The 22,095-nt window shown below is 54.3% G+C and overlaps 9 protein-coding genes across 9 annotated transcripts; 5 read left to right on the top strand and 4 right to left on the bottom strand.

Annotated features, from left to right (window-relative positions):
* Positions 1 to 447: 447 nt before the first annotated feature.
* Positions 448 to 954, top strand: GUITHDRAFT_78341 (hypothetical protein; the record flags this gene model as incomplete). Its single annotated transcript, XM_005824112.1, has 2 exons — positions 448 to 605; positions 819 to 954. Coding segments are annotated over 2 exons (294 nt in total), but the record flags the coding sequence as incomplete, so codon positions are not given.
* Positions 955 to 2,036: 1,082 nt separating this feature from the next.
* On the bottom strand, positions 2,037 to 2,535 carry GUITHDRAFT_116603 (hypothetical protein; the record flags this gene model as incomplete). Its single annotated transcript, XM_005824111.1, has 2 exons — positions 2,037 to 2,342; positions 2,392 to 2,535. The coding sequence occupies 2 exons, from the start codon at positions 2,533 to 2,535 to the stop codon at positions 2,037 to 2,039; spliced, it is 450 nt and encodes a 149-aa protein (XP_005824168.1).
* Positions 2,536 to 3,757: 1,222 nt separating this feature from the next.
* Positions 3,758 to 4,656, top strand: GUITHDRAFT_89733 (hypothetical protein; the record flags this gene model as incomplete). Its single annotated transcript, XM_005824110.1, has 6 exons — positions 3,758 to 3,903; positions 3,949 to 4,100; positions 4,156 to 4,263; positions 4,314 to 4,373; positions 4,420 to 4,452; positions 4,564 to 4,656. The coding sequence occupies exons 1-6, from the start codon at positions 3,765 to 3,767 to the stop codon at positions 4,654 to 4,656; spliced, it is 585 nt and encodes a 194-aa protein (XP_005824167.1). The 5' UTR covers positions 3,758 to 3,764.
* A 5,922-nt stretch (positions 4,657 to 10,578) lies between these two features.
* On the top strand, positions 10,579 to 12,266 carry GUITHDRAFT_116600 (hypothetical protein; the record flags this gene model as incomplete). Its single annotated transcript, XM_005824109.1, has 9 exons — positions 10,579 to 10,594; positions 11,057 to 11,130; positions 11,199 to 11,372; positions 11,477 to 11,614; positions 11,667 to 11,721; positions 11,769 to 11,913; positions 11,961 to 12,004; positions 12,062 to 12,129; positions 12,177 to 12,266. The coding sequence occupies 9 exons, from the start codon at positions 10,579 to 10,581 to the stop codon at positions 12,264 to 12,266; spliced, it is 804 nt and encodes a 267-aa protein (XP_005824166.1).
* A 464-nt stretch (positions 12,267 to 12,730) lies between these two features.
* On the bottom strand, positions 12,731 to 13,038 carry GUITHDRAFT_55426 (hypothetical protein; the record flags this gene model as incomplete). The annotated part of the gene is made up of 2 exons (XM_005824108.1): positions 12,731 to 12,823; positions 12,871 to 13,038. Coding segments are annotated over 2 exons (261 nt in total), but the record flags the coding sequence as incomplete, so codon positions are not given.
* Positions 13,039 to 14,772: 1,734 nt separating this feature from the next.
* Positions 14,773 to 15,744, top strand: GUITHDRAFT_116598 (hypothetical protein; the record flags this gene model as incomplete). The annotated part of the gene is made up of 6 exons (XM_005824107.1): positions 14,773 to 14,968; positions 15,016 to 15,155; positions 15,201 to 15,273; positions 15,319 to 15,416; positions 15,554 to 15,586; positions 15,640 to 15,744. The coding sequence occupies 6 exons, from the start codon at positions 14,773 to 14,775 to the stop codon at positions 15,742 to 15,744; spliced, it is 645 nt and encodes a 214-aa protein (XP_005824164.1).
* Positions 15,745 to 15,757: 13 nt separating this feature from the next.
* On the bottom strand, positions 15,758 to 17,187 carry GUITHDRAFT_165528 (hypothetical protein; the record flags this gene model as incomplete). The annotated part of the gene is made up of 12 exons (XM_005824106.1): positions 15,758 to 15,816; positions 15,887 to 15,961; positions 16,005 to 16,098; positions 16,149 to 16,216; positions 16,264 to 16,293; positions 16,344 to 16,424; positions 16,479 to 16,566; positions 16,627 to 16,741; positions 16,792 to 16,827; positions 16,885 to 16,933; positions 16,982 to 17,057; positions 17,174 to 17,187. The coding sequence occupies 12 exons, from the start codon at positions 17,185 to 17,187 to the stop codon at positions 15,778 to 15,780; spliced, it is 765 nt and encodes a 254-aa protein (XP_005824163.1). The 3' UTR covers positions 15,758 to 15,777.
* Positions 17,188 to 18,162: 975 nt separating this feature from the next.
* GUITHDRAFT_116596 (hypothetical protein) lies at positions 18,163 to 18,939 on the top strand (the record flags this gene model as incomplete). Its single annotated transcript, XM_005824105.1, has 2 exons — positions 18,163 to 18,685; positions 18,797 to 18,939. The coding sequence occupies 2 exons, from the start codon at positions 18,163 to 18,165 to the stop codon at positions 18,937 to 18,939; spliced, it is 666 nt and encodes a 221-aa protein (XP_005824162.1).
* A 284-nt stretch (positions 18,940 to 19,223) lies between these two features.
* On the bottom strand, positions 19,224 to 20,567 carry GUITHDRAFT_158609 (hypothetical protein; the record flags this gene model as incomplete). The annotated part of the gene is made up of 1 exon (XM_005824104.1): positions 19,224 to 20,567. The coding sequence occupies one exon, from the start codon at positions 20,565 to 20,567 to the stop codon at positions 19,224 to 19,226; it is 1,344 nt and encodes a 447-aa protein (XP_005824161.1).
* Positions 20,568 to 22,095: the final 1,528 nt, after the last annotated feature.

The following is a 22,095-nucleotide window of genomic DNA, read 5'->3' as shown; positions in this document are numbered from 1 at the left end:
ATGAGGCTCATAGGGGGGGTACAATTGTGTCACTCAGAGGGTCGGTTCCTGATCAGCCAGAATGCATCCTGATGGGAAACATGGTAATATAATTACCAGGGGGTGGGTACTTGCATCAGTGATGTAATTACCAGGGGGTGGGTACTGGCATCAGTGATATAAGATTCGGAGGTACTGGAGAAGGTGTAAGGACCATGGAGGAAGGGGTGGGTGGTAAGCTGAGAGTCATGATGTTAACATGGGAGGGTGGGTCATATAATGGGAGGTGGTGGGGTGGATGTTGAAAACAAAAGTTGCGTTTGTAGGACCCTGGTTCTATCAAAGATTCTTAGGGGGGTCTTAGCCAGGAAAGGCTTTTTGCAACAGGCAATAATAAGTCCTAGGACCCATCACTCTGAGCCACCGAGCCTGAGACAGTAACAGGTGATCACTAGTACTGACTGATACATCCCTGATCAATACATCCCTGATCAATACATCCCTGATCAATACATCCCTGATCAATACATCCCTGATCAATACATCCCTGATCAATACGTCCCTGATCAATACATCCCTGATCAATACGTCCCTGATCAATACATCCCTGATCAATACATCCCTCAGTGATCAATACATCCCTGATCAATACATCCTTGATCAATACATCCCTGATCAATACGTCCCTGATCAATATGATACATCCCTGATCAATACATCCCTGATCAATACATCCCTGATCAAAGTTAAATACATCCCTGATCAATACATCCCTGATCAATACATCCCTGATCAATACATCCCTGATCAATACATCCCTGATCAAAGTTAAAGACCAGTACTGATCAATACATCCCTGATCAATACATCCCTGATCAATACATCCTTGATCAATACATCCCTGATCAATACATCCCTGATCAATACATCCTTGATCAATACATCCCTGATCAATACATCCCTGATCAAAGTTAATTAAAGACCAGTACTGATCAATACATCCCTGATCAATATGATACATCCCTGATCAGTACATCCCTGATCAATACATCCCTGATGAACGAACCACAACTGCTGGTGATCAAACAAGTGTCTTAGCAGAGTTGTCTGAAAGCGCGAAGGTTGTTCTTTCCTGCCAGTAAAGCTTTCACCATCGCCGAGATAAGCCTAGCATTTAAAGAAGGAGATTAGGCAAGCTGGGGAGCACTGTGCAGGATATTCTTCTGGATGAGATAATGACGAACTTTCAAGCTTTCCTGTCATCGTAGCTCTCAGATTGATTTCAGATTTACACTTGTTCATGCAACCTGTTAGACCCTGCTTTCTCCCTTTACTTCCAGGATCTCCCTTTGGTCGAGTCACTGTGATCACCATTATTCCATCTTTGTAATTTTCGAGCATGATAATAAAATTGCCTTCGGTTGTATCCTGAATGTCTATTTTGATCCTGATTTTAGCTTCAGTCTTCACTGACATGCGAATGTTTGATATCTTATTTAGTCGGCTCAAGTTATGTTCAATGTCTGCTGTGTGCTTTCAGATTGATTACTTATGTTCCACACCTGCTTCCCTGGGTTTTAGATAAACTTGTCAACCATCATCATCTGACCAAACACGATCATATTAATCATAACGATGCTTAAAATTTCCCTTATCCATTCTAGAAAGAGCCGAGACTATGTCAAACTGAAAGACAGATACTTGATTCCCTCTGCACAGAACTTAGATATTGCTAGTAATATTTTTGCATACTATAACCAGTGTATGCCCCCGTGGCATCATTCTATGAAGAAATTCTCTACGTTCAGAAGTTCATAATCGTAAGCAAGATAAATTCATCGATGAAAAAATTTCAGCTTTCTGCTGCATTGGATCAAGATTCAATACTCTTTGAACTTCACAAACTCTTTCGATCCAGCTAGTAAATTCTCATTGGAATTGAGCAAAATTCTGTAGTTTCTCAAGCTTCATTAGAGACATTCCAAAACAAAATATTACAAACATTTTCTTAAAGACAAAAACAAGTATGGTTCCTCACAATCTATATGTTGGCCACATCAATTTTTCAAAGACTCTTTCTGTTGTCCCATCCACACACTGTCATCGTGGAGATCGCAACTTCGGTACCAATCCAACCAGCCCTCCTCTTCCTCTTGATGCAGCATCTGCTGCATCAACCAGTCATCTTCTTGATCTTCTACATCTACAGCCTTCTTCTCCATCTCCTCATTGGAAACTTCTTCTGAGTTTGGGGGTGACTTGGAGGCTGAAGGCGAACGCACTTCCAGCGACCATCGGGAGTAGGGCCATCGCATGATGCCGATCTTTTGGCATGCAGCTTTCAGGCTGGTCAGCGAGACGCCCTGCAACAAGGTAAGCAGGGAAAGGGAACAAAGGGTCGGTGGATCCTACCAGTCGTTTTGCTGCTGCGTCCTGCGGCAAGTGAAAGAGCGGCTCAAGAGTCGAAGAGCTCAGAGCAACTTGAGGTGGGGGGTCAGCAGAAGTGAGATGCTCGCGAGGACGGGGAGAGACGAAGATGACGGCTGGTGTGCTCATGGGAAGGCGTTCAAGGACGGGAAGGCGGGGCCCACAAGAAAGAGACGTGCAGGATTCGGGACAAAGGAATCTCCCTGCGAAAACACATCTTTTCACTGGAGCAAGTCGGACAATCCCACCGAGAAGACTTCTTTAGGCTTGGGGTCGTTGGCGAGATACTATTGAGATACTACCAACTGACTTGGCAAGCCCAAGCGATCTGTGTGAGTAAAGATCGTGACGCCGGTGCGGTCACCTTATACCGGGCCACCTGCCTCAGTGCCAACGGTACCCAGCCGCACTCAGGCCAAAGTTGAAACTTTGGCAGCGGCGGGTTCCGGCCCCGGCGTCCGACGAGTCATCCGGCCCCGGGCCGGCCGGGCGGCCGCCGTACGGTCGGAGCCTGCCCGGGTGCCCCGGCGGTGCCCGGCCGGGCCCGGACCGTCCCGGTCACTCGGATGAGTGCCGACCCAACTTGCCAAGTCTTGCACGGACTCTCTGTACGGTCAGTGGCCGCAACCGTGACCCGGCGCCCGAACCCGGCGGGGGCCGCCGGGCCGGGGCCGCCCCGGCGCCGCCATCATCGGACCCGGCCGGGCCGCCGGATCGGACGCCGCGGGTGACTCATGAGTACTGAGTGCCGATACGGTCACCGGCGTGTGGGGGTCTTGTTTGGGACTATGGAGGGGTAGGGGTAGAATGGTTCATGGGGAGGGAGAATTAGTGGTAAAAGAAGGGGGTGGGGGTGGATGAGCCAGAAGTTCCATGGTGGATTACTCGAAGTGGGACAAGTTCCAAGACAGCGACGATGAGGAGGTGAGAGGCCAGGGGGTGAGGAAGAGGCAGGCGAGCATGCGAGCAGGAGAGCAGGACAGCAGGACAGCAGGACAGCAGGAATGCAGGAGAGCAGGAGAGCAAGAGCGCGGGAGAGCAGGAGAGCGGGAGAGTAGGAGATAAGGAGAGCAGGAGATCGGGAGAGCAGGAGGGCAGGAGCACGGGAGATCGGGAGCGCAGGAGAGCAGGAGATCGGGACAGTAGGACAGCAGGACAGCAGGAGCACGGGAGAGCAGGAGAGCAGGAGAGCCGGAGAGCCGGAGGGCAGGAGAGCAGGAGAGAAGGGGAGCAGAGGAATTGATGGAGATACTTTAAGATGGGGCGCCCGAAGGCAAAGGAAGAGATCTCTTCCAAGTTGATAAGTTTGCTTGCAGGAGGAGAGAAGCCCAGGTGGTCAACAACAGGGTGCACAAGCCATGCCGGCAAGCGCGTTACCCAAGTCGGCACAAGATGAGTTGGTCAGAGAACATCCGGAGATGGCCATGAAGGCTGGGCTGATCCAGCAGACGAAGGAGAACAAGGAATACAAGCGACGGAAGCAACACTATCACAATGGTGTCCATAAATCTTGGACATGCTGAATGTGAGTTAGGCTGACAGGTCAGCTCGTCTATGAGTGGGAGCAATCGTTGGATGAGGTCAACATATACATCACTCCTCCTCCTGGCGTCACGGCCGACATGTTCGACATAGAGATAAAGTCGAGCCACATCACAGTTGGCATCAAGGGCAACACTGAGAAGTACCTCAACGTACCCTCCTCCTCTTCTGCTCCCAGGCTCCTCTGATCGCTGTTGCTTGCCGCAGCATGATCTCGGCGGGAAGTGTAAGCATACAGAGAGTTACTGGACGCTGGAGGACGTTCTTGGAGGAGGAAAGGAGATCCACATCACATTAACGAAGATGGCGAAAGCTGTAAGAGCATGTGTAACAAGGTTGGCTGCCTGCTGAGAGACACAAATTAGGTGCCATGGGAAAGCGCACTGCAAGGCCATCAGCCGCTAGATCCTGTAACTGCCACTGAGGTGACGAAGAGAAAGTGCAGCGAGGAGGAGGTGATGTTTGCTCCAGGTGCGGAAAGACATCATGAGAGAGAGATTCCAGGTAGCCTCCACTCCCAGCCACTGCTCCTACACTCCCCCCCAGCTCTCCCGTCTTGTCTCCTCTCTTCTCTGCTTGTCGTGCCTCCTCTCTCCCTCATGATTGTGCGTGCAGGAAGAGCATCCGGGCTTCGACTTCTCGGGAGCAGATTTCAACGGTCAAGTGCCAGACCCGAGCACTTTTATGGGAGGCGTTGGCTATCGTTGATTAGAATCCTGAGACAAAACATCCATCTATCCATCCATTGTCGTCCTTGACCTTCTCATCCTCCTCCTCCTCCTCCTCCTCCTCCTCCTTCCTCCGTTCCTTGTCTTCCTCACTGTGTGATCTGTCAGCCTTGAGTTGAATCTCCGCCCGAACCTCTCACCTCCCCCTCCATGATGCAATGCTCAGGACCGAAGCAGCCCCGCTTCATGGTCACGCTGAACTCTCTGCCGTTGCGGAAGGAATCCTCCGCTGACGTTCGCTTGAGGGTCAGGGTGAGCTGTAGGGTCGTCAGGAGCTGACAAGAGCAGGAAGGGATGGACCTTGGACCCTCTCCTCCCAGCTATCCTTCCCTTGAGCTCGTCCAACGTCTGGCCAGCAGCAAGCACACCGTCAACCGCCACAAGCTCGTCGCCCTTCCTGATGGCTCCTGAAAGCTGCGCTGACTGCCCCGGAGCGAGGTCGGAGACCTGCGAGCTGATGAGTCGGGAAGGAGGGAGGGAAGAGGAAGAGGCGACGAGACGAGACGAGACGAGGGGAGGAGGAGAGGAGAGGAGAGGCGTCACCGTGATGATGCGGGTCGAATGCTCCAGGACCTCGGAGATGCCCATCCCGATGCCACAGGGGGAGGGCAGAGCATAGAATCTGACGCCACAAGGTCACCGGGTAGTAGTCACAGAGCTGGGAACCTGTTGAGCTCGGCAGCTAGGTCGTCTCTCTCGCTCGTCAAAGCTGCGATCTCTTCGCGCAGTTGGCGTTGGGTCTTGTTGGAGGACTCCTGGGTTAGCGCCTTCTGCTTGTGCAACTCGCTCTTGAAGCCCTCGAACTGCCGTTGAGCAAGCTCGTGCTCCTTTCTCAGAGCGTCCAGCATCTCCAAGGCCTACCTCAACTCAGCTGCTAGAAGGCTCTAGAGCCCAGACTCTCACCCGCTCCTTCTCGAGCTTCATGGTCTTCAACGCTTCCTCCAAGGACCGGACCTGAACCACCGCGTCCGCGTGCTTGTCGCTGAGCTCGGGGATCCTCGTGAGTTCCTTTTGCAACATGTCGATCCTGAGGGGGAAGAGGTCAAAGAGCCGCGCGGGAAAGGAGCACGCACTTGTCTTGGAGAGCGCTGCATGCCATGCTCCTGGTGTGCAGCTCGTCCTGGAGCTCGTGAACCTGAAAGGTGTGAGACCGCAGTGAGCAGCGTGGAGGAGAGACCTCCTTGATGAGCTTGTTGCTTCTCTCCTCCATTTTCGTCTCGGAGAGCTTCATGGCTTCCCCTTGTTGCTTCAGGATCAACACCTGACGACAGTCACGGCTCGCGACATTCAGATCGTGCTACCTCATACTGCAAGTTGGCTACTTGCTTGGAGTACTCGCTAGTCTCTGCCATAAGCTACCGGCAAGGTCAAATTCCTGTCCATCTGAAACTTCTCGGTTACCGTCTTCTTGACCTCTTCCAGAGCGATGATCTGCTTGTTGTCCTGGTGGATCTGATTTTTGAGATCTTTAATCTGCTTGTTCATGTCGTCGATCCGATGCTCCAAGTCTGCCATGTTCTCCTGCTGCGCCTTGTCGTGCTTGATCCAACGGTTCAAGTCACTCTCGAGAGCAAAGCACTTCTCTCGGAGGATGTTCTCTTCCAGCTGGAAGTTTGACACTTGAGTCGCATGTTCGCGCGTCTTGGTGACGACAAGAGACTGCAGCTTGCTCTTGGCGGCCTCCAGCTCCAGCACCTCCTGCTTCAGATCCTCCACCTGCACGTTGAGCGCCGCGACTTTGGTCTCAAGGCCTCGCACCTAGTAACTCGTGAGGAGGAGAGGGAAGAGGGAGGAGAAGGACGAAAGAGGAGGAGGAAGGCGGAGGAGGCAGAGGCAGAGGCAGAGGAGAGAAGAGGAGGGAAGAGGATCTCTGAGAAGAGAGGGGAGAGGCAGAGGCAGAGGCAGAGGAACACAGGAGGCAGAGGAGAGGAGAGGAAGAAGAGGAGGGAGAGGGAGAGGGAGAGGGAGAGGGAGAGGAAGCAGCAAAACAAAAGAGGAGGGAGGAGGGACAACAACATAGGAGTAGGGAAGAGGGAGGAGGAACGTGTGTGTCCTACTTCCTGGTCCTTCTTGACCAGCATCCTCTCCGACTTGTTCTGGTCTTCAACCAACTTGTCGATTTGAGCGCGGGACTAAGAAGATGTCAGGTAGGAGAGGAGTGAGCGTCAGGTTACCTCCATCTGAAGCCTCTTCTCGTCTGCAGTCTTCTCATTTACCCTGCTCACGTAATGCTCTACTTCCGCTTGCAGCGACTTGATGTTGTTTTCCAGCATCATGATTTTCCCTTCCGCAGCTTTCACGTCGTTCTCTTTCTGTGAAAGCAAGGCCGAAGCATTTGACTCGCTGCATCGATCGTCAGTGCAACAAGAAGAGGAGGGCCAAAGGAGAGAGGAGAAAGGAGGGAAGAGGGATGTGAGAGGAAGCGAGAAAATCAGGTATACTTCTTCAAAGCATCGATCTTTGCTGAGACCGCAGATTCCAGAGCAGTCTCCAGGTGCTGTATCTTGTTCTTGCCCTCCTCCAGGGACTCCTTCAACTTCATGTTCTCCAACTGCCGCATGCGTCAGGCTAGCGCTTCGAGTCCTCATCGCCCGCATCTGCTTCATCCACACCTGTACATCCCCTAGGGCAGAGTGCAGTGACAAGTTGTCTTTCTGCATCTTGTCGACAAACGCCGCATATCGGTCGACCTCTTTCTGTAAGAGCATTCACGACCGAGCTCGCATCATCGTCATCTCAGGAGGACCTTGCTCAGCTCTAACTCTCTTTCTGCAACATGCACTTGCTGTCGGATCCCTGAGACGTCAACCGACTCCAACCTCTCCACCATCTCCTTGAGCTCGTCCGAACGTTTCTACAGGGGTCTGTGAGTTCAGAGGAGGAAACTTTCCCGGCAGTGGAGCGAACCTGCAGGATGGTCTTCTCGATCTCCAGGTCTTTTGCCTTGCGGATCTCCTCTAGCAGCAGACTCTGCGCCCTCGTCTCCCTCGTCTCAGCTGCCTTGCGGAGCTTCTCCTCGTTCGCTCGCGCCTGCGTCAGCTCAGAGAGGTCGGAGTCCTGCCGTGTCGAGGGACCTGCTCCGACTGCCTCGCCTTCTCCGTCATCTCCCTTGCGAGCCCCTGAGCGCTCTTGAAGCTGAGGGTGACTTCTGAGACCTACAGGGGCGGATGAACAAGTTTACCATCAGTTTCATTGCAAGCACCTTGTTCAAGAGGTTTTCAATCTGCTCTTCGGAGTGCTTCTTCTCGTTGGACATGTACGTCAGCATGCTTTCGCTCCTCTTGCGGATCTCGATCTCGTTCTCGAGGTCAACTTGCAGCTTGCGATGCTGTCGGCTCAGCTGCATGATCTACCCGGCAGGTCAGTCGTACTTGACTCGCCGTCAAACCCGACCTGAGCGTTGAGATTGTCAAACTCCTGGCGGTCACGAGAGCTCTGACTCTCGGCATCCCTCAGACGGAGGCGGAGGGAGTCGACCTCCTGCTCGCGGGTCGCAATGTCCGCATGCATCCTGTCCTTCCAGTCCTGAAACGCCCACCACTCGGGGTCGCCTCGCGTCAGAGTCACCTCCAGTGGTGCTCCGCTCTGCTTCTGCGCCATGATCCTGATCTTGGACCCCGCCAGGCCGAAGAGGCGCTCGCGAACTTGGTTGGTCGTCCATGCCGCGCCTGGGACCAGCAGTGAGGAGCGAGCACAAAGCAAGTCAGGAGCAACAGGCTTCGCCGTCGAGATGAGTGATGCTGTCTCCGACCTCAAGCTTCTTGTCTCGAGCTGCGCTGCCGTTAGCAAAGATCTCTCTCACGACATGCCGTGAATTGTGATCGCTTTCAACTCGAATGCCGACGCCCTTCAATCCTGAGGTTTCGGATCAGGTGAAGTTGCAGGAGAAGCACGTCGAGAGGACGAGCAGCACAAGACTTGGAGCCCATCACCTCGTGTGAAGCTCTCCATTCCCATCTGAAACCCGGGCGTTGCGGTCGCTCCGTTCCAGGAGGTGGTGGAGTTGCTATACGTGTGGTTGGCGTTGAGCTTTCCCGCAGCAAGGAGGCTTTCCCCATCATTCGGATCCTTGCTAAGGTCGTAGTTCTGAGAATCCTCGGCCAGCGTTGCCATTGTGACCTGTCCTGCAAGCTCGTACAATTAGTGACTCGGATACTGGTTTCAAGCTCAACCATGTCACATGTAACTCAGTTATGACGTGTTCGAATGTGTACATCATCGATATCATTAAATTTTCCAGCCCTTGATGCAATTTGAAACTCATTGCAGCTGATCTTGCAGTTTCAGCCATCGTTTCACTTCGCTAGCTCACACTCTCGCTCCTTCCTTTCGTCCCTCTCTCTCTCTGCACCATTCCTTCCTTCCCCGCGACTCATCCTTGTTCTCTCTCCTCCCTCCTCCTCTCGACCTTCATCTTCCTTCCTTCCTCTTGCCTCCCTCCTTCGTCCGCCTCCTCCCTCCTCCTCGCCTTCCTCCCCTGGTACCGCATCAAAATTTCCCCACAACGACGGTACCACCCCACCGTTGACCACCCCGGACTTCATTTTCATCCTACCCACCCCTCCACTTTACAAAACCTGACCCCCTTGCCGACATCGGAATACACCTCTTGTATCCCCACCCCACCCCCTCCCTGCACCTCCTTGCACCCTTAGGGCCGCATTTGCAACGGCGACGATTCACGAGCCCGGCCACCCCCACCCCCTCGCGGTCGGAGGATACCCCCAGGTCACCTGTCACCACCCACCCCAGTGGGTATCATCCGGAATGTCTCCCTACCGTAACGCTGACCCTCGGAGGGACCCCTACAACTCCGAGCCGGACGCCCGGGGCGCCACTGCGGCGGCATGGGCGAACTTTAGCACTGAAGTTCCGAGTTCGCTGTCCGTCACTGACCAGTCACTGAGTGCCAGGGCCCGCCGGGCCGTGGGGTGACTCTCCTGGCAGCGGCACTGCGGCAGGCTGAGTCTCTGCCCGGGGCCCGGTGCTGGGCACTGCGGCGGCAGGCTGTGCCGCGACTCCTCCACCGTCACCGTGACCGTGACCGTACTGTGACACTGCCAGTGAGTGAGGGCAAACTTCAAGGCTTCGCGCGCCGCTTTGCGAGGCCGCTTCAAGCGGCTTCGGAAGTTGTGCCCGCATAGTAGAGTCACCGTGAGTTCGGCGAGCGTCGGTTCATAAACGGTTTCACCGTTGACGGAGGCTCCGACTGTCTTTGAGCCTTCCGGAAGTTCGCGGGGGCGGCCGGCGCCGCGCCGCGGGCCCCCCGAATAGATACCGGGTTCAAGTAGCGCCCGGCCGCCGGGACCGCCGGACATCGGCGTCACTGCTCAGAGAGAGGCATTGACCGTCGGACCGTCGGACCGCTTGGGTCCGATCTGATCGGCGGGGCCAGCCGCCCCCGGGCCGCGCCGGCCCGACTCAGCCCCGGCGCGACCGGCGGGCCGGCGCCGCCGGGAGTCAACCCGGGCCCCCGCCCCTCCTTTTTTTTTTCATCAACGGTCGGGAGTCCGACGGTTGACATCTATCAAAGTTTGACTCGATCTTCGAGGATGTTACAGAGGACCCCCACCCCCTAAAGAGACTTGACTAATATGTTTAGTACCATGTGTGACGATACCCCACCCCTGTTAATGCTGATCATAGCAGTGCGGCATTCCTCGTCTACAGTACGGTACCCCCCCTTAGTCGTCTTGTGACTACCCCTCCTCTTCTACCTCGAGCACCTGTCAACTTTCCACCCCCTTGTTGCCCCAATGTTAACAAGGGTCAAATCCAGCCACCCCTACCCCGGATTTCACCCCTACCCTACCTTGAGACTTTGATCCACCCCTCCTGCACATAGCAGGTGAATGACCCACCCCCCTCTCAGACCTCCTCGTCCCTTTGTCAATGTCTCACGATGCTCGTAGGACGCGGTCTGAGAAGAGGAGCGGGTCCGAGTAGTCCAGCGGCCTTGAGAGGAGGGGCGGGGAAAGAGAAGGAGGGGAGGTTGATGTTGCAAGTATCCTTAATCATGAATTGAGAAGAGGAATGCGGAACGGCCGATTTTGCCATGCAGGATGCAGGAGCCTGATAGCGAATAGAAAACGAATACGAGAAATCCCCTAAGTCTGTCTCAGAGGCAGAGGAATTGCGGAGGATATCGAGCAGCTGATATCTGATTTCTCTTGAAGCTATTAATGATTGCCTTCATAGCGGTGATTAGACAGAAGGAGGTCGGAACTGGGGGAAGCAGGGGATGAAGACCGACAGACGACCAAGAACTTCAGGTGATGAGATTCAATCTCCACTAGCAGCCTTCCTAATTGCGGCTGATGCCTACCTTTCCCTCTTTACTCCCTCACTCGCTCGATGCAGCTCTGACCTGATCTCTTCAGGGTCCACTACACTGAGGTCGACTCGGAGCAGTTTCCGCGATGATTCCATCGTTTGCTTCCTACAAGCTCCAAAGGTGATCAATCCGCCACCACTGCTCTGGCCTTGTTTCCTCCTCGCATGTTTCTCATCCTCCACGAGCAGGTTGGATCGTACTCCCATTGGTCTTCGTCGGTCGGCAAGACGATCGGAGCAAAACTGAACGAGTTGAGAATCCCCGACACCCCCGGGCCCGGCGCGTACAGTCCCAACAGTGCAGACAAGCCTTCTGCTCCTCGGTACACGCTCAGCCCCAGGCATGAAACGTCCAACCACAAGGTTAGAGAGGACGAGATGAAGCTCTTCTAGTCAGTTGGGAGAGGGAGAGGGAGAGGGAGAGGGAGAGGGAGAGGGAGAGGGAGAGCTTCCTGACTAATTGTAAGGGATACATCCCCGGACCTGGAGCATACACTCCCTGGAACCCTTCGCACAAGGCACGAGCTGTAGGCTTCGGTCAGCGTCTCTCCTACTCAGGCGACAAGCCACGAAGCCCTGGGCCAGCAGCCTACAACGTCGACTTGGTGACGGTCATGCCCTCCTCGTGCTTCTCTTCCGCTGAGCGACAAGATGCAGTCGTTGGTGTCGAACAGCGGGAAGACTGTCAGCACAAATGGAGGAAAGCGAGGAGGTGACGACAATCTCAGGCTCCTGAGCTGCTGACTCACGGGCCCCCAGCTCCTTCCTATTCCTTCGGCATCAGGCACAGCTTGGGCTCAGCGTACGGGCATGTGCCAAACACTCCTGGGCCTGGGGCTTACTCGCCAACACCCAAAGCTGCTCGGCTGCTGGGCGAGTCAGTTGCCTACTCGATGAAGTCGAGGTGATGGAGGAGAGTGATAGGGAGCTTCAAGGTTGAAAGAATGGCAGGAGCCCGGAAAGAATCCGGACGTTCGCACCAGGACCAGGGGCTTGTGAGATTTCGCATGCTGCTGCTTTCACAAGACGCTGATTTGCACGCTTTGCTGCAGACAACATCGACTACGGGTGCACGAGGAGAGGGGTCTTCACGAGCCCTAAGCACAGCATACACGGCAAGGTCTGCAGTCCTCCTGTTCCCCTGTGCAGGAGCTGAGTCGCCTGCAGCTCAAGAGCATCGATTCGTCGAATCACAGTACCCCGGGGCCCGGATACTACGAGGCTCCTCAGCAATTCTTTTCAAACCCACTGCCTTGAGGTCGGCGCCAGCAATTTTTGACCGCAAGTCAACCGGGTTTACCACATGGGGCGCAACATTTTTGTCTTGGTGCAAAGTTGGAAGCACGGGGAGTTTTGGATGGCGGATACAATGAACTCACACTTCGCGACTAGACCCTCAAGGGATCGTCGGATCTCTGTGTACAGCTCTAGGTCGAGCTCGCTGCTGTCGAGGGCCTCGAGCTGTACCTGTGCTCGACCTCCTCCTTGGCTCTCATCCGGAGGGCTTCAAGCTGCCTCCGAGCACTCGCTAGGTCATCCTCATCAACTTCATCTGCAGCAGCTCCTTCCTCTGCTGCTTCCTTCTCTGTTCTAGGACTTGCTGAGTCAGCATGTGCTTGTTGTCCTTTCTCGACTCCCCTCCTCCCGCCTCCACCAGAGTCTCCTGACCTCGTTGCTCGAGCACTCAGCAGGGTATCAAAGTCCCTTCTCCCAAACATCCTCGCAATCGTTGCTGCGTCGTTGCCTCGCTTGTTCTTCAGGCTCATGTCAGCTCCATATTCCAGCAGCTCTACCAGCACGTTGAAGCTCGAGCCCTGCACAAACGGCGATGAGGAGGACAAGCGTCTCTCCTCCTGCTCACCTTCGCTGCGAGGTGCAGCGGGCTATCTCCGTCATGGTTCTGAGAGTTTATCTTCGCCCCTCTGCCCAGCAGCAGCTTCACAGCGTCCAAGTGTCCTCCTCCCGCCGCGTAGTGAAGAGCAGTAGAGCCGAACCTGTCCCTCTCCTCCGCATCTGCCGCAGAAATTAGATCTTGACGCACATCTGAGCACGCGCACCAGCATGACTCAGAATGTCTCGAAGCATCTCCACCTGTCCCTTGGAAGCTGCAGCATGCAGACTTGCAGTCAGCGGCACAGGACGGCTGGGCAGCGGCTTGGGTGTGGTGGAATCAGCGGCAGGGGGGGAGGAGGCCAGCCTGACTTTCTCTGCTGTCGTTCGAGGAGCAACTGCTGGGGTTGCGAGTTTTTCTTGCCCCCCTCCCCCCGCCTCCTCTGCAACGTCTTCACCATTGCGCCAGGCGTAGAGGGCCTGCAAGAAAGCTCTCCTGTTCGCCTCTTCATCCAGCTCTCCGTCCAACAGGTTCGCAGACGCTCCCTCCCCTGCTTCCTTCCCTGGGTTCGTCGTCGGAGCTCTGTCCTGGTCCTGCACCGCCTGTCGTTTCGGTGGCTCCCATCGTGTCTCTCCTGTCTCTTTGCAGTGCCAGAAAGGCTTGTTTGCCGTCCTTGACATCCATTCATGCCATATATGGTAGCCGTCGAAGATCTCACGAGGCTTGTTCTTCTCCTCCCTTCTCCCCTCTCCTGTCGTCATAGTTCCACTGCTTTGCGGCTTCTCTGCCGGCACGCTAGCATCCGGCATCCAGAACGAGTGAGCATTTCCGCCCACTTCCTCCTGATCATCCTCCTCGTCTTCAAAGTTGCTTGTCCTCCTCAGCCCAAAGATATCAAGTTTTGGCTCATCCACCTCCGGCTCATTCTTAGTCTCTTGCACTGCGTCTCTCTTGCCCATCTTCAACAGCTCTGCTCTTTCTCTTGCAGACGAGATGGTCGACTTGGGTACGAAGGACTGTACAGTAGGGACCGAGTACTTCTCCAGCCTCTTGGGTACGTCGATTCTCTTCCTCCCGCTCATCATGGCTTGAAGTTGAGCCTGGGCCTCTGGGCAGCAGGCTGTTCAGAGTTAAAGAGGGAAGTGGCAGGAGAGAAGCGGGGGGTATGCTGTGAGAGAGGGAAGTGGCAGGAGAGAAGCGGGGGGTATGCTGTGAGGGAGGGAGGAGAGGAGAGGAGGGGTTATACTATGAGGGAGGGGAGGGGAGAAGAGAAGAGGGGGTTATGCTGTGAAGGAGGTGAGGGGAGGGGAGACAGGCTGCGGAGAAAAGGCCGACACCTGTCCTCAACGATCGCTGCCGCTAGCAGCAGCGTCTGTCAGGCATGTTCCCGCCATAAGCATTTTCTCAGTTGGAATCGATTTAGATCGACTGATTTGGTTTGATTCAAATCCTACAGCCGCTCAGCTCGCAATGCAGCAAGGAGGGCAACAGGGGGGAATGCAGGGAGGAGGAGGAGGAGGAGGAGGAGGTATGCAGGGAGGAGGTATGCAGGGAGGAGCAGGAGGTATGCAGGGAGGAGCAGGAGGTATGCAGGGAGGAGGTATGCAGGGAGGAGGAGGAGGAGGTATGCAGGGAGGAGGTATGCAGGGAGGAGGAGGAGGTATGCAGGGAGGAGGTATGCAGGGAGGAGCAGGTGGAATGCAAGGAGGTATGCAGGGAGGAGCAGGTGGAATGCAAGGAGGTATGCAGGGAGGAGCAGGTGGAATGCAAGGAGGTATGCAGGGAGGAGCAGGTGGAATGCAAGGAGGTATGCAGGGAGGAGCAGGTGGAATGCAAGGAGGTATGCAGGGAGGAGGAGGGATGCAACAGAATGTTCAACCAGGGAGGATACAGCAACCTGGGGGAATGCATCAGGTACAGCAAGGGGCTGGGATGGGAGCGGTACAGCAAGGGGCTGGGATGGGAGCGGTACAACAAGGGCAGCGGATCAGCCAACCAGGCATGTCGCAAGGACAATCTCAATATTTACAATCAAAACCTGCAAACATGTCACACCAAGGTGTTCAGAACGCTTCTTTGCAACATGGAACAGGCCAGCCAAGTGCAGTTCAGTCCAGTGTAACCACAAGTGAGTAAGTGAGTGAAGATGAAAGAGGACGTGATGTTCTCACGCAGGACATGTTCCTGGTCAAGGAGGGACTCCTGCTTCCTCGACCATGAATGATCGACAAGTGCTGCAGCAGCAGATGCAACAAGCGCAGCAACAGAAGCAGCAACAGATGCTGAAAGCTCTGCCGATCCCGGCGGAAGAACAGGTGTTTCTGCTGCACTGCACTTTGACAAGACCTGATCCAAAGCAGATTCATCAAGCGCCACCATTGCCGTTTGTGAAAGAAAACGAAATCAAACGAAAGAGACTCTTCGTCCCCGACCGTGAGTTTCGCCTGCTGGCTGGTCGTTGGTGATGTGATGTTGCAGTTCGCAAGATGATGTACGGCTTTGGAGATCATAAGGCGCCGCTGCCTGAGACCGTCGATCTTATGGACGATATCGTTCATGACTTCGTCGTCAGGATGGTTTGTGCTGCTGCTGTTCGTTGTTCAGGATTGAGCCGGTTTTCAGACAAAGAGCGCTGTTGCAAACTCCGTCGCTCGGGGCAAGAAGCTTGTTCGTCTCAGATGATCACTGGTGGTTGCAGCTGACGGTCTTGCAGGCCATAGACGACATCTTGTTCCTTGTTCGTAAGGTGCGTCTCACGCTCTCGTCCTCGTTGCGACTGACTCCTGATGGGTCTTGCAGCACCCCAAGATGTACTACAGAGCACGAGAGCTTGCAAGGACTGATAAGGAGCTCACACAAGCGAGAAATGCGACAGAAGGGATCACTAAGGTGAAGCTCAAGTAGGAGGAGAGACATGCCGAGAGAGATGGACGTTTATCAAAGTACTTCAAACTCCACGGCACCCGTTTCAAACTTCTGTTGACTTGAGGTCAATTTCTTCTCCCTCCCTCTCCTCCCTCCCTCCAACCCTCTCTCACTTCCTTACCTCGACGATGTATCCGTCTTGCAACATCATGGAGTTTCGTCCATGTAAGACCGCTTCATAGTGGATCAGGTAGCTCTGCGAGCCACATCATTGTAGCCCAAGCATGGTCACTGCATACACAAAGTCTCCGTGGGATTCGAATGCTGTCGACGGTGAACTGCACGAGGGCGATGGCTTGATGGAGAGAGAGTCTGCACTCCCACAAGAGGTACCTGCCAGGGAGAATCATCTTCTTGACATGATCAAGACATCAGTCGTTCACATGATGCAGATCGCAACGTGTAGGCTTCCTGTTGTCTCCTTGCAGACAAGCAGCACCTTCTCCCCACTCTGCTCTTGTCAGTGAGCGCCTCATGGTGAGGGCCTTGCAGGGTCACCTTTCTAGCATGGGATATGCTGTCCATGGCCTGCAAGACGATCAGACAAAGCAGAGATGGTGTGGAAAGGTTGTCCATACCTTTTCTCTCTGGAGCGATAGACTAGTATCGGGGTCGTCCAACGGACACTGCCTGCACCTTCGCAGTCCATGTGATCCGAGCTGCTGGCAAGGAGCTGAGGAAGGAGAGACGAGCCGAGAGAGTTGTCAAGGTACCTCAAAGTTCTCACTGCAGCAATTCAGAATACAGTCAATGCCCAACCCAGTTAGAACGTTGACATCCCTTGCGATCGAAAGGTCTCCGCTGAAACCTCAGCCGATCACATTCGCCGCAGTGACAGAGTATGATTAACAGGAAACATACATGAACAAGAACGGAAGAATCTCCACGACGATACTCGACTGCTTCTTCGCTCTGGCAGGGTTGCTAGTGTAGTACTCTGGAGGACAGATCCCGTCGGGGATTTCAGGCTTCACTCCTGGCACAGACCAGGTCAGCACCACCTATCTCATCCCCTCTCAATCTCACTCAGAGTCTCTATGATGGGGATCAACTCCCTTTCCTCTGTCATTTCATCTTCAACGACGTTGCCCTCCAACAACATGTTCTCTGATGCGTCACCTGCACTCTTCACATCTCTTCTGGCAGCCTCCCGCGGACTGCTCTCCTTCTACAAGTTCGCGGTCAGCCTTGACATCAGCCTCAGAGCACGCATCACCTTGCTCTCGGTGACTGCCACCCACTCCTTGCCGCCAACCCAGTCGTCATCCCTTGCTAGCCTCTCCATCCTCTCCCTGCGAGAAACATAGAAACATGGCTCAATGAAAGCATGCGCCATGAAAGCTTCTTCCACCTGATACTCCTTCTCTCCTCTCGCTCCCTCGCGAGTCTGGACATAACGTCTTGATACCTGACGGGCATCATGGCTCCTGTCGCAGCACGCTTGTTCTCCTACGTTTCAAGAAGATTTAGAATGGGTCCCTCCTTCCGCCCGAGTCTGTCGGATTACTGGATCGTATCTTTGAACACAAAGCTGTTTAGATTGCTATTGCCTGATCTCATATCATCATCATCATCATCATCATCATCATCATCATCATCATCATCATCATCATCATCATCATCATCATCATCATCATCATCATCATCATCATCATCGTCATCATCATCATCATCATCATCATCATCGTTCCATCCTTCGAGTCTCAGTCACGGTTCTTCACTGTCATCAGTCCATGACATCATGTTTCTCTATGATCCGCCATCATCCTCATCGTTGACTTCGCGTCGCAACTCAGTTGATATCCGATCGGGCCCTACAGTAGTAGTACTTTTATTACGAGGATTTATTACTTATCTGTCTCAGTACGGCCTGTGCAGCCCATTCCGCCTCAGATCACCATTTCAGTCGAAGCCTGAGTCCCGGGGGCCACGACGGTAGGCACTCAGAGGAGGCTGCGGCCCGGGCCCCGGGCCGAGTCTGACAGTTACAGTCGTAACTGTTCTGCGGCCGGGAGTCGTAAAGCAGATCCTCCTCCTTCCCCCTTGGAGCTTCTCCTGCTGGCACCAGTATCGGCTCGTTGACAGGATCTGCACTGAACCTCGTCCTCTGTCCTCCGTCCATCTACCTTGCAGTGCTGCCTCGTTGTCTCAGCCATGATGAATCGAAAGCTCGTCCTGTTTGTAGGGATGGTCTTGAGTCAAGTTCGCCCGAACGGCTCTTTCCAACCCCAGGTGCTTCCTCTTTCACGGTCACGACCGGCTTCCCTCGCTGCATCTCGGCCTCTCACACCAGTGTTCCGAGTATGTAGCCCTCGCCGTCCCATGGTTTGTTCTCTTGGTGAGGATCCGACGCCCGAACTGGACAACTTGGGACAGTTGAACGAAACGTACTTAAGCATGTACAGCCTCAAGACCAAGACTCTCAAGACGAAAAAGAACATGCACTTGTCCCGGAAGATTTTCCACAGCACCTCAGGGGTCATCATGGCATCGTTGTACGAGTTCTGGCTATCCAGGGAGGTAGCACTCCTTTTGCTTACACCAGGCTTCCTGGTGTTCTTTGTTGCCGAGACCTTCCGGATAAACTATCCCAAGCACCCCTTGAGCATCCTCTTCTTCCGCCTATTTGCAAGGCTGGCAAGGAGCTATGAAATTGAGAGAAGGAGTGGTATCGTTTTTTACCTTGCAGGGGTGCTTGCCTGTGTCTTGTTCTTCCCGAAACCGATCGCAGTACTCAGCATACTGTTCCTCGCGTTTGGTGACCCCTTTGCTTCTCTATGCGGCATGACCTGGGGCGCTTTGGGTCCTCGGTTTTCAAACGGCAAGTCCCTCATCGGAAGTCTAGGGGGTCTTGTCGCCTGCTCCTTCATTACCTTCCTCTACTTCCTTCGAAGCCTCAGCCCTTCCCTCTCGTTGCTCGGTGCGTCTCTCATAGGAGGAATCGCAGGTAACGCTCCCCATGTCTTGTTGAGAGATGAATATCCGCATGCTCTCTTCATTCCTGCTCTCTGACGTTCGGTGTCTTGTGCAGCTGCGATCCCAGAGACTCTCTGCGGAAGAATCGTGGACGGGAAAGGAGGACCAATCGACTTGGACGACAACCTGGCTATCCCTCTAGGATCTTCGATCATCATGTTCATCCTCTTCAAGTTGTTCCCGCTGGTTCGCGTCTGAAGCTCGAACAAGAGAAGATCGGGCTCTGGGGGGTACGCCACCTCCTTCCTCCCTCGGCAACCAGGAGTGAACGTTCACCACGTCATTGCTTATCCGGAATGGTTTTGGGAACGACTTTTCAGCTTTCTCTAAAGACCATGCAAGGATTATCAAAGGGTTCAGTGGATATGGAACTGTTGCATATGAGAGACTTGTTCGGTCGTCGACGGAGCTCTCGAACTCTTCGAGTTGTCGATGAAGTAGAAGACAGCGAGGAAGAAGAGAGCACTCTGTAAAGAGAAACGTTATTGCAGAAAATGCAGAGCAATGTCTACCAGGATGAAAATAAAGTCGAACCACTGATGGTAGAACTTGAATTGGATGTCTCCGAGAACGTCTGTGATTGCCTTGCGATACATCAGAGGCAAATTCATCCGCATCAACAATACGGAAGACACGAAATACATGCCCATCATCCATGCCATGAACAGGATGAGCATGTTGGAATAATGAATGCTGTATGTAGCATTCTGCAGGTGGAAAATCTTGAGCCAGATCTGAAGGAAGCTTCGAATGGAAGTAGCGATCAGGACTCCGACGAGGACAAAGCTGATGCTCTGGACGACGGGCTCGACGTCCATGTCTTGTATGCCTTGCACAGCCAGGAAAGCGATGGAGAGGGCACGAGTCACAGGGTCGACCTGGGAGACTCGGTTGAAGATGATGTTGATACTGGCCATCATCATCTTGTACACGCAGTAGGCTGAGAATATGTATCCCATGTAGTTGAGCAGCATGCCTGCAATCGTCTTGGAGAGGAACTTGTCCTTGGCCAGCCTCATGTCGTGCAGCTCCTCGAAGAGCTGCGAGCTCAGTTCTTCCATCCCTTGCACCTCCTGCTTGAGAATCTGCAGGTTCTGCCTAGAGGACTTGTCGTCACTTGCTCCAGTGACGCTCTGCAAGAAACCACCGACTTTGTCCTTCCATCCTCCACCTCCGGCCTTGACGCCCTGCCCTTTCTTCTGGAGCTCGTTCCTGGTCATGAGAATGAGCTTCTTCTTAGAGCATATCATCTCCATCGTCTTCATCAGCCTCTTCTCAAGGATCTGCAGGTCTTGCTCGCTCACTGGCGTCAGGAAGTAGGTGAGGCTGTTGCGAGGATTGTTGACCGCACCGAACCCCGACGTGATCGCCATGGCAGTAACCCCTAGCACCCCCAGCCTCGAGATCCCCATCACCACGAAGGAACCTGATTGACCCACGATGGGGAGGCTGTTGGTTATGGTGTAGAAGACCCAGAGATACATGGCCAGCAGCGCGCAAGCGAGATACACGCTCTGCTGCCATGGCCACTCCATGTTGCGGAAGACGAGGTAGAAGAAGGAGTAGGGGAGCAGGAAGATGAGGACTACGGTGACGGTTATGAGGTCGAACTTCCATGCCCACCATCGGGCATCATGAGAGAGGACGTCTAGAACCTCGAAGAGCACGAGGCTGAACATGGAGCACGAGACCATGAAGGTGGCTGAAAAGAGTGTCTGCACCAGGAACGCCCTGGATTCATGGTCCTTCATGATCTTTCGGGCAAGGAACAGCCAGCCAGCGGCGAAGAAGAGCATCCAGGTTGAAGCTATCCCGATGAAGTCCATCACAGCCCCTCCAATCTTTGAGCACAAAAGACCGATCCCAACCCCCATGCCCAGCAACGAGCCAACCTCTACGAAATCCCTCACAGCGGACATGTTTTCTGCTTGAAACTGGTTGTCAAGCTAACAAGTCCAGGCGAAGATAGAGCACATTTGCCTCAATCTTCTTCCTCAAGATCTTTCTTTGTCTCTCCTTCTGATCTTCTCCGTCTTCTTCCTCAGCTCGCTTCTCCCTCCACCTCCCCTGGGCCTCTCCTACCCACCAGCCATGCTTCTTGCATCGTGCTCTGCATCGTGCTCTGCATCGTGCTGAGGAGTTTGGTCCTGAGCGGGGACGAGGTCAATTTCTATCTGTAAGACCGAGTCCGATCGAGTCCGACTGTCGGGGCCCGGCCCGGCCCGGCCCGGGTGGCCGCTGCGTGAAGCCACGCCGGTCCGGCCAGCCCGACTGCCGGCAGCCCGTAGGGCGTTTACTCAAAGTTAAGTTAAAAATCAGTCACGTAGGGCACTCAGTAAGCGGCTTTCATTCCATCAAGACCCTTCCGTAACCTATTGAACTTCATCGCTCGAGCTCTGACATGTCACTCTCCTCCTCCTCTCCATCCTCCTCTTCCTCCTCCTCCTCAGCCTGCGAGTCGGAGAGAAGGCCCTGCCATCAGACGACCGTCAGACTTTGAGCAGAAGGGCAGGAGGAGGAACGGGGGGGGTTTACCTTGCGCACCATGGCATTGTACATGAGCTTCTTGAATGATTCCGTGTTGATGCAGAGCTCGCTCCCATGCTCTCGCTCTATCTCTCGCGCAACCTGCAGCCCCCGGTCATGACGAGGAGGGGGAAGGAGGAGGAGGAGGGTCACCCTGCGGAAGGAGGAGACTGCTTCTTCCTCTTTCAGGACCTGTCCGTCCAGGTGGATCAGGCGAGAGAAGGACGCGAAGATTGGAAGGGAGGAAGTGGAGCAGCGGGAGGAGGAGGAGGAAACAAAAGCAGCAGGAGGGGGCGGGGAGGAGGAGGGAGTAAGAGGAGCAGGAGGGTGCGGTAGGAGCAGGAAGAGGTTAACCTCAGGGATGAGAGCTTTGCGCTTGAGAAGAGAAAGAAACTGCTTGAGATTCATCGTTTCCTCAGTCTCCTTCAAGAGATCATCGTTTGCAGGGCTTCTCCTCCTCTGCAAAGGGTTCAGCTCCACTCTTCTCATCCTCCTGCCCTAGCTCCCGCTCCCGCTCCTGTTTCTGCTCCTGCTCCAACCACCACCACCGCATCCTCCAAATCCTCACACCTCCTCTGGAACTCTTGTCGATGAAATGAATTGCCTGAACAAGAAATCATGAAGAGGAGGTCGGCTATGAGAAAGAATGTTGGAAGAGGGGTGAGAGGAGGAGAGGAGAGGAGAAGGAGAGGAGGAGGAGAGGAGGAGGAGAAGGAGGAGGAGGAGAAGGAGGAGGAGGAGGAGGAGGAGGAGGAGAAGGAGGAGGAGGAGGAGGAGGAGGAGGAGAAGGAGGAGGAGGAGAAGGAGGAGGAGGAGAAGGAGGAGGAA

This window comes from Guillardia theta (genome assembly GCF_000315625.1).
Source record: "Guillardia theta CCMP2712 unplaced genomic scaffold GUITHscaffold_98, whole genome shotgun sequence".
Classification (NCBI taxonomy): domain Eukaryota; class Cryptophyceae; order Pyrenomonadales; family Geminigeraceae; genus Guillardia; species Guillardia theta.
The sequence above is the reverse complement of the archived record's forward strand: the minus strand, read 5'-3'. Positions and strand labels throughout refer to the sequence as shown.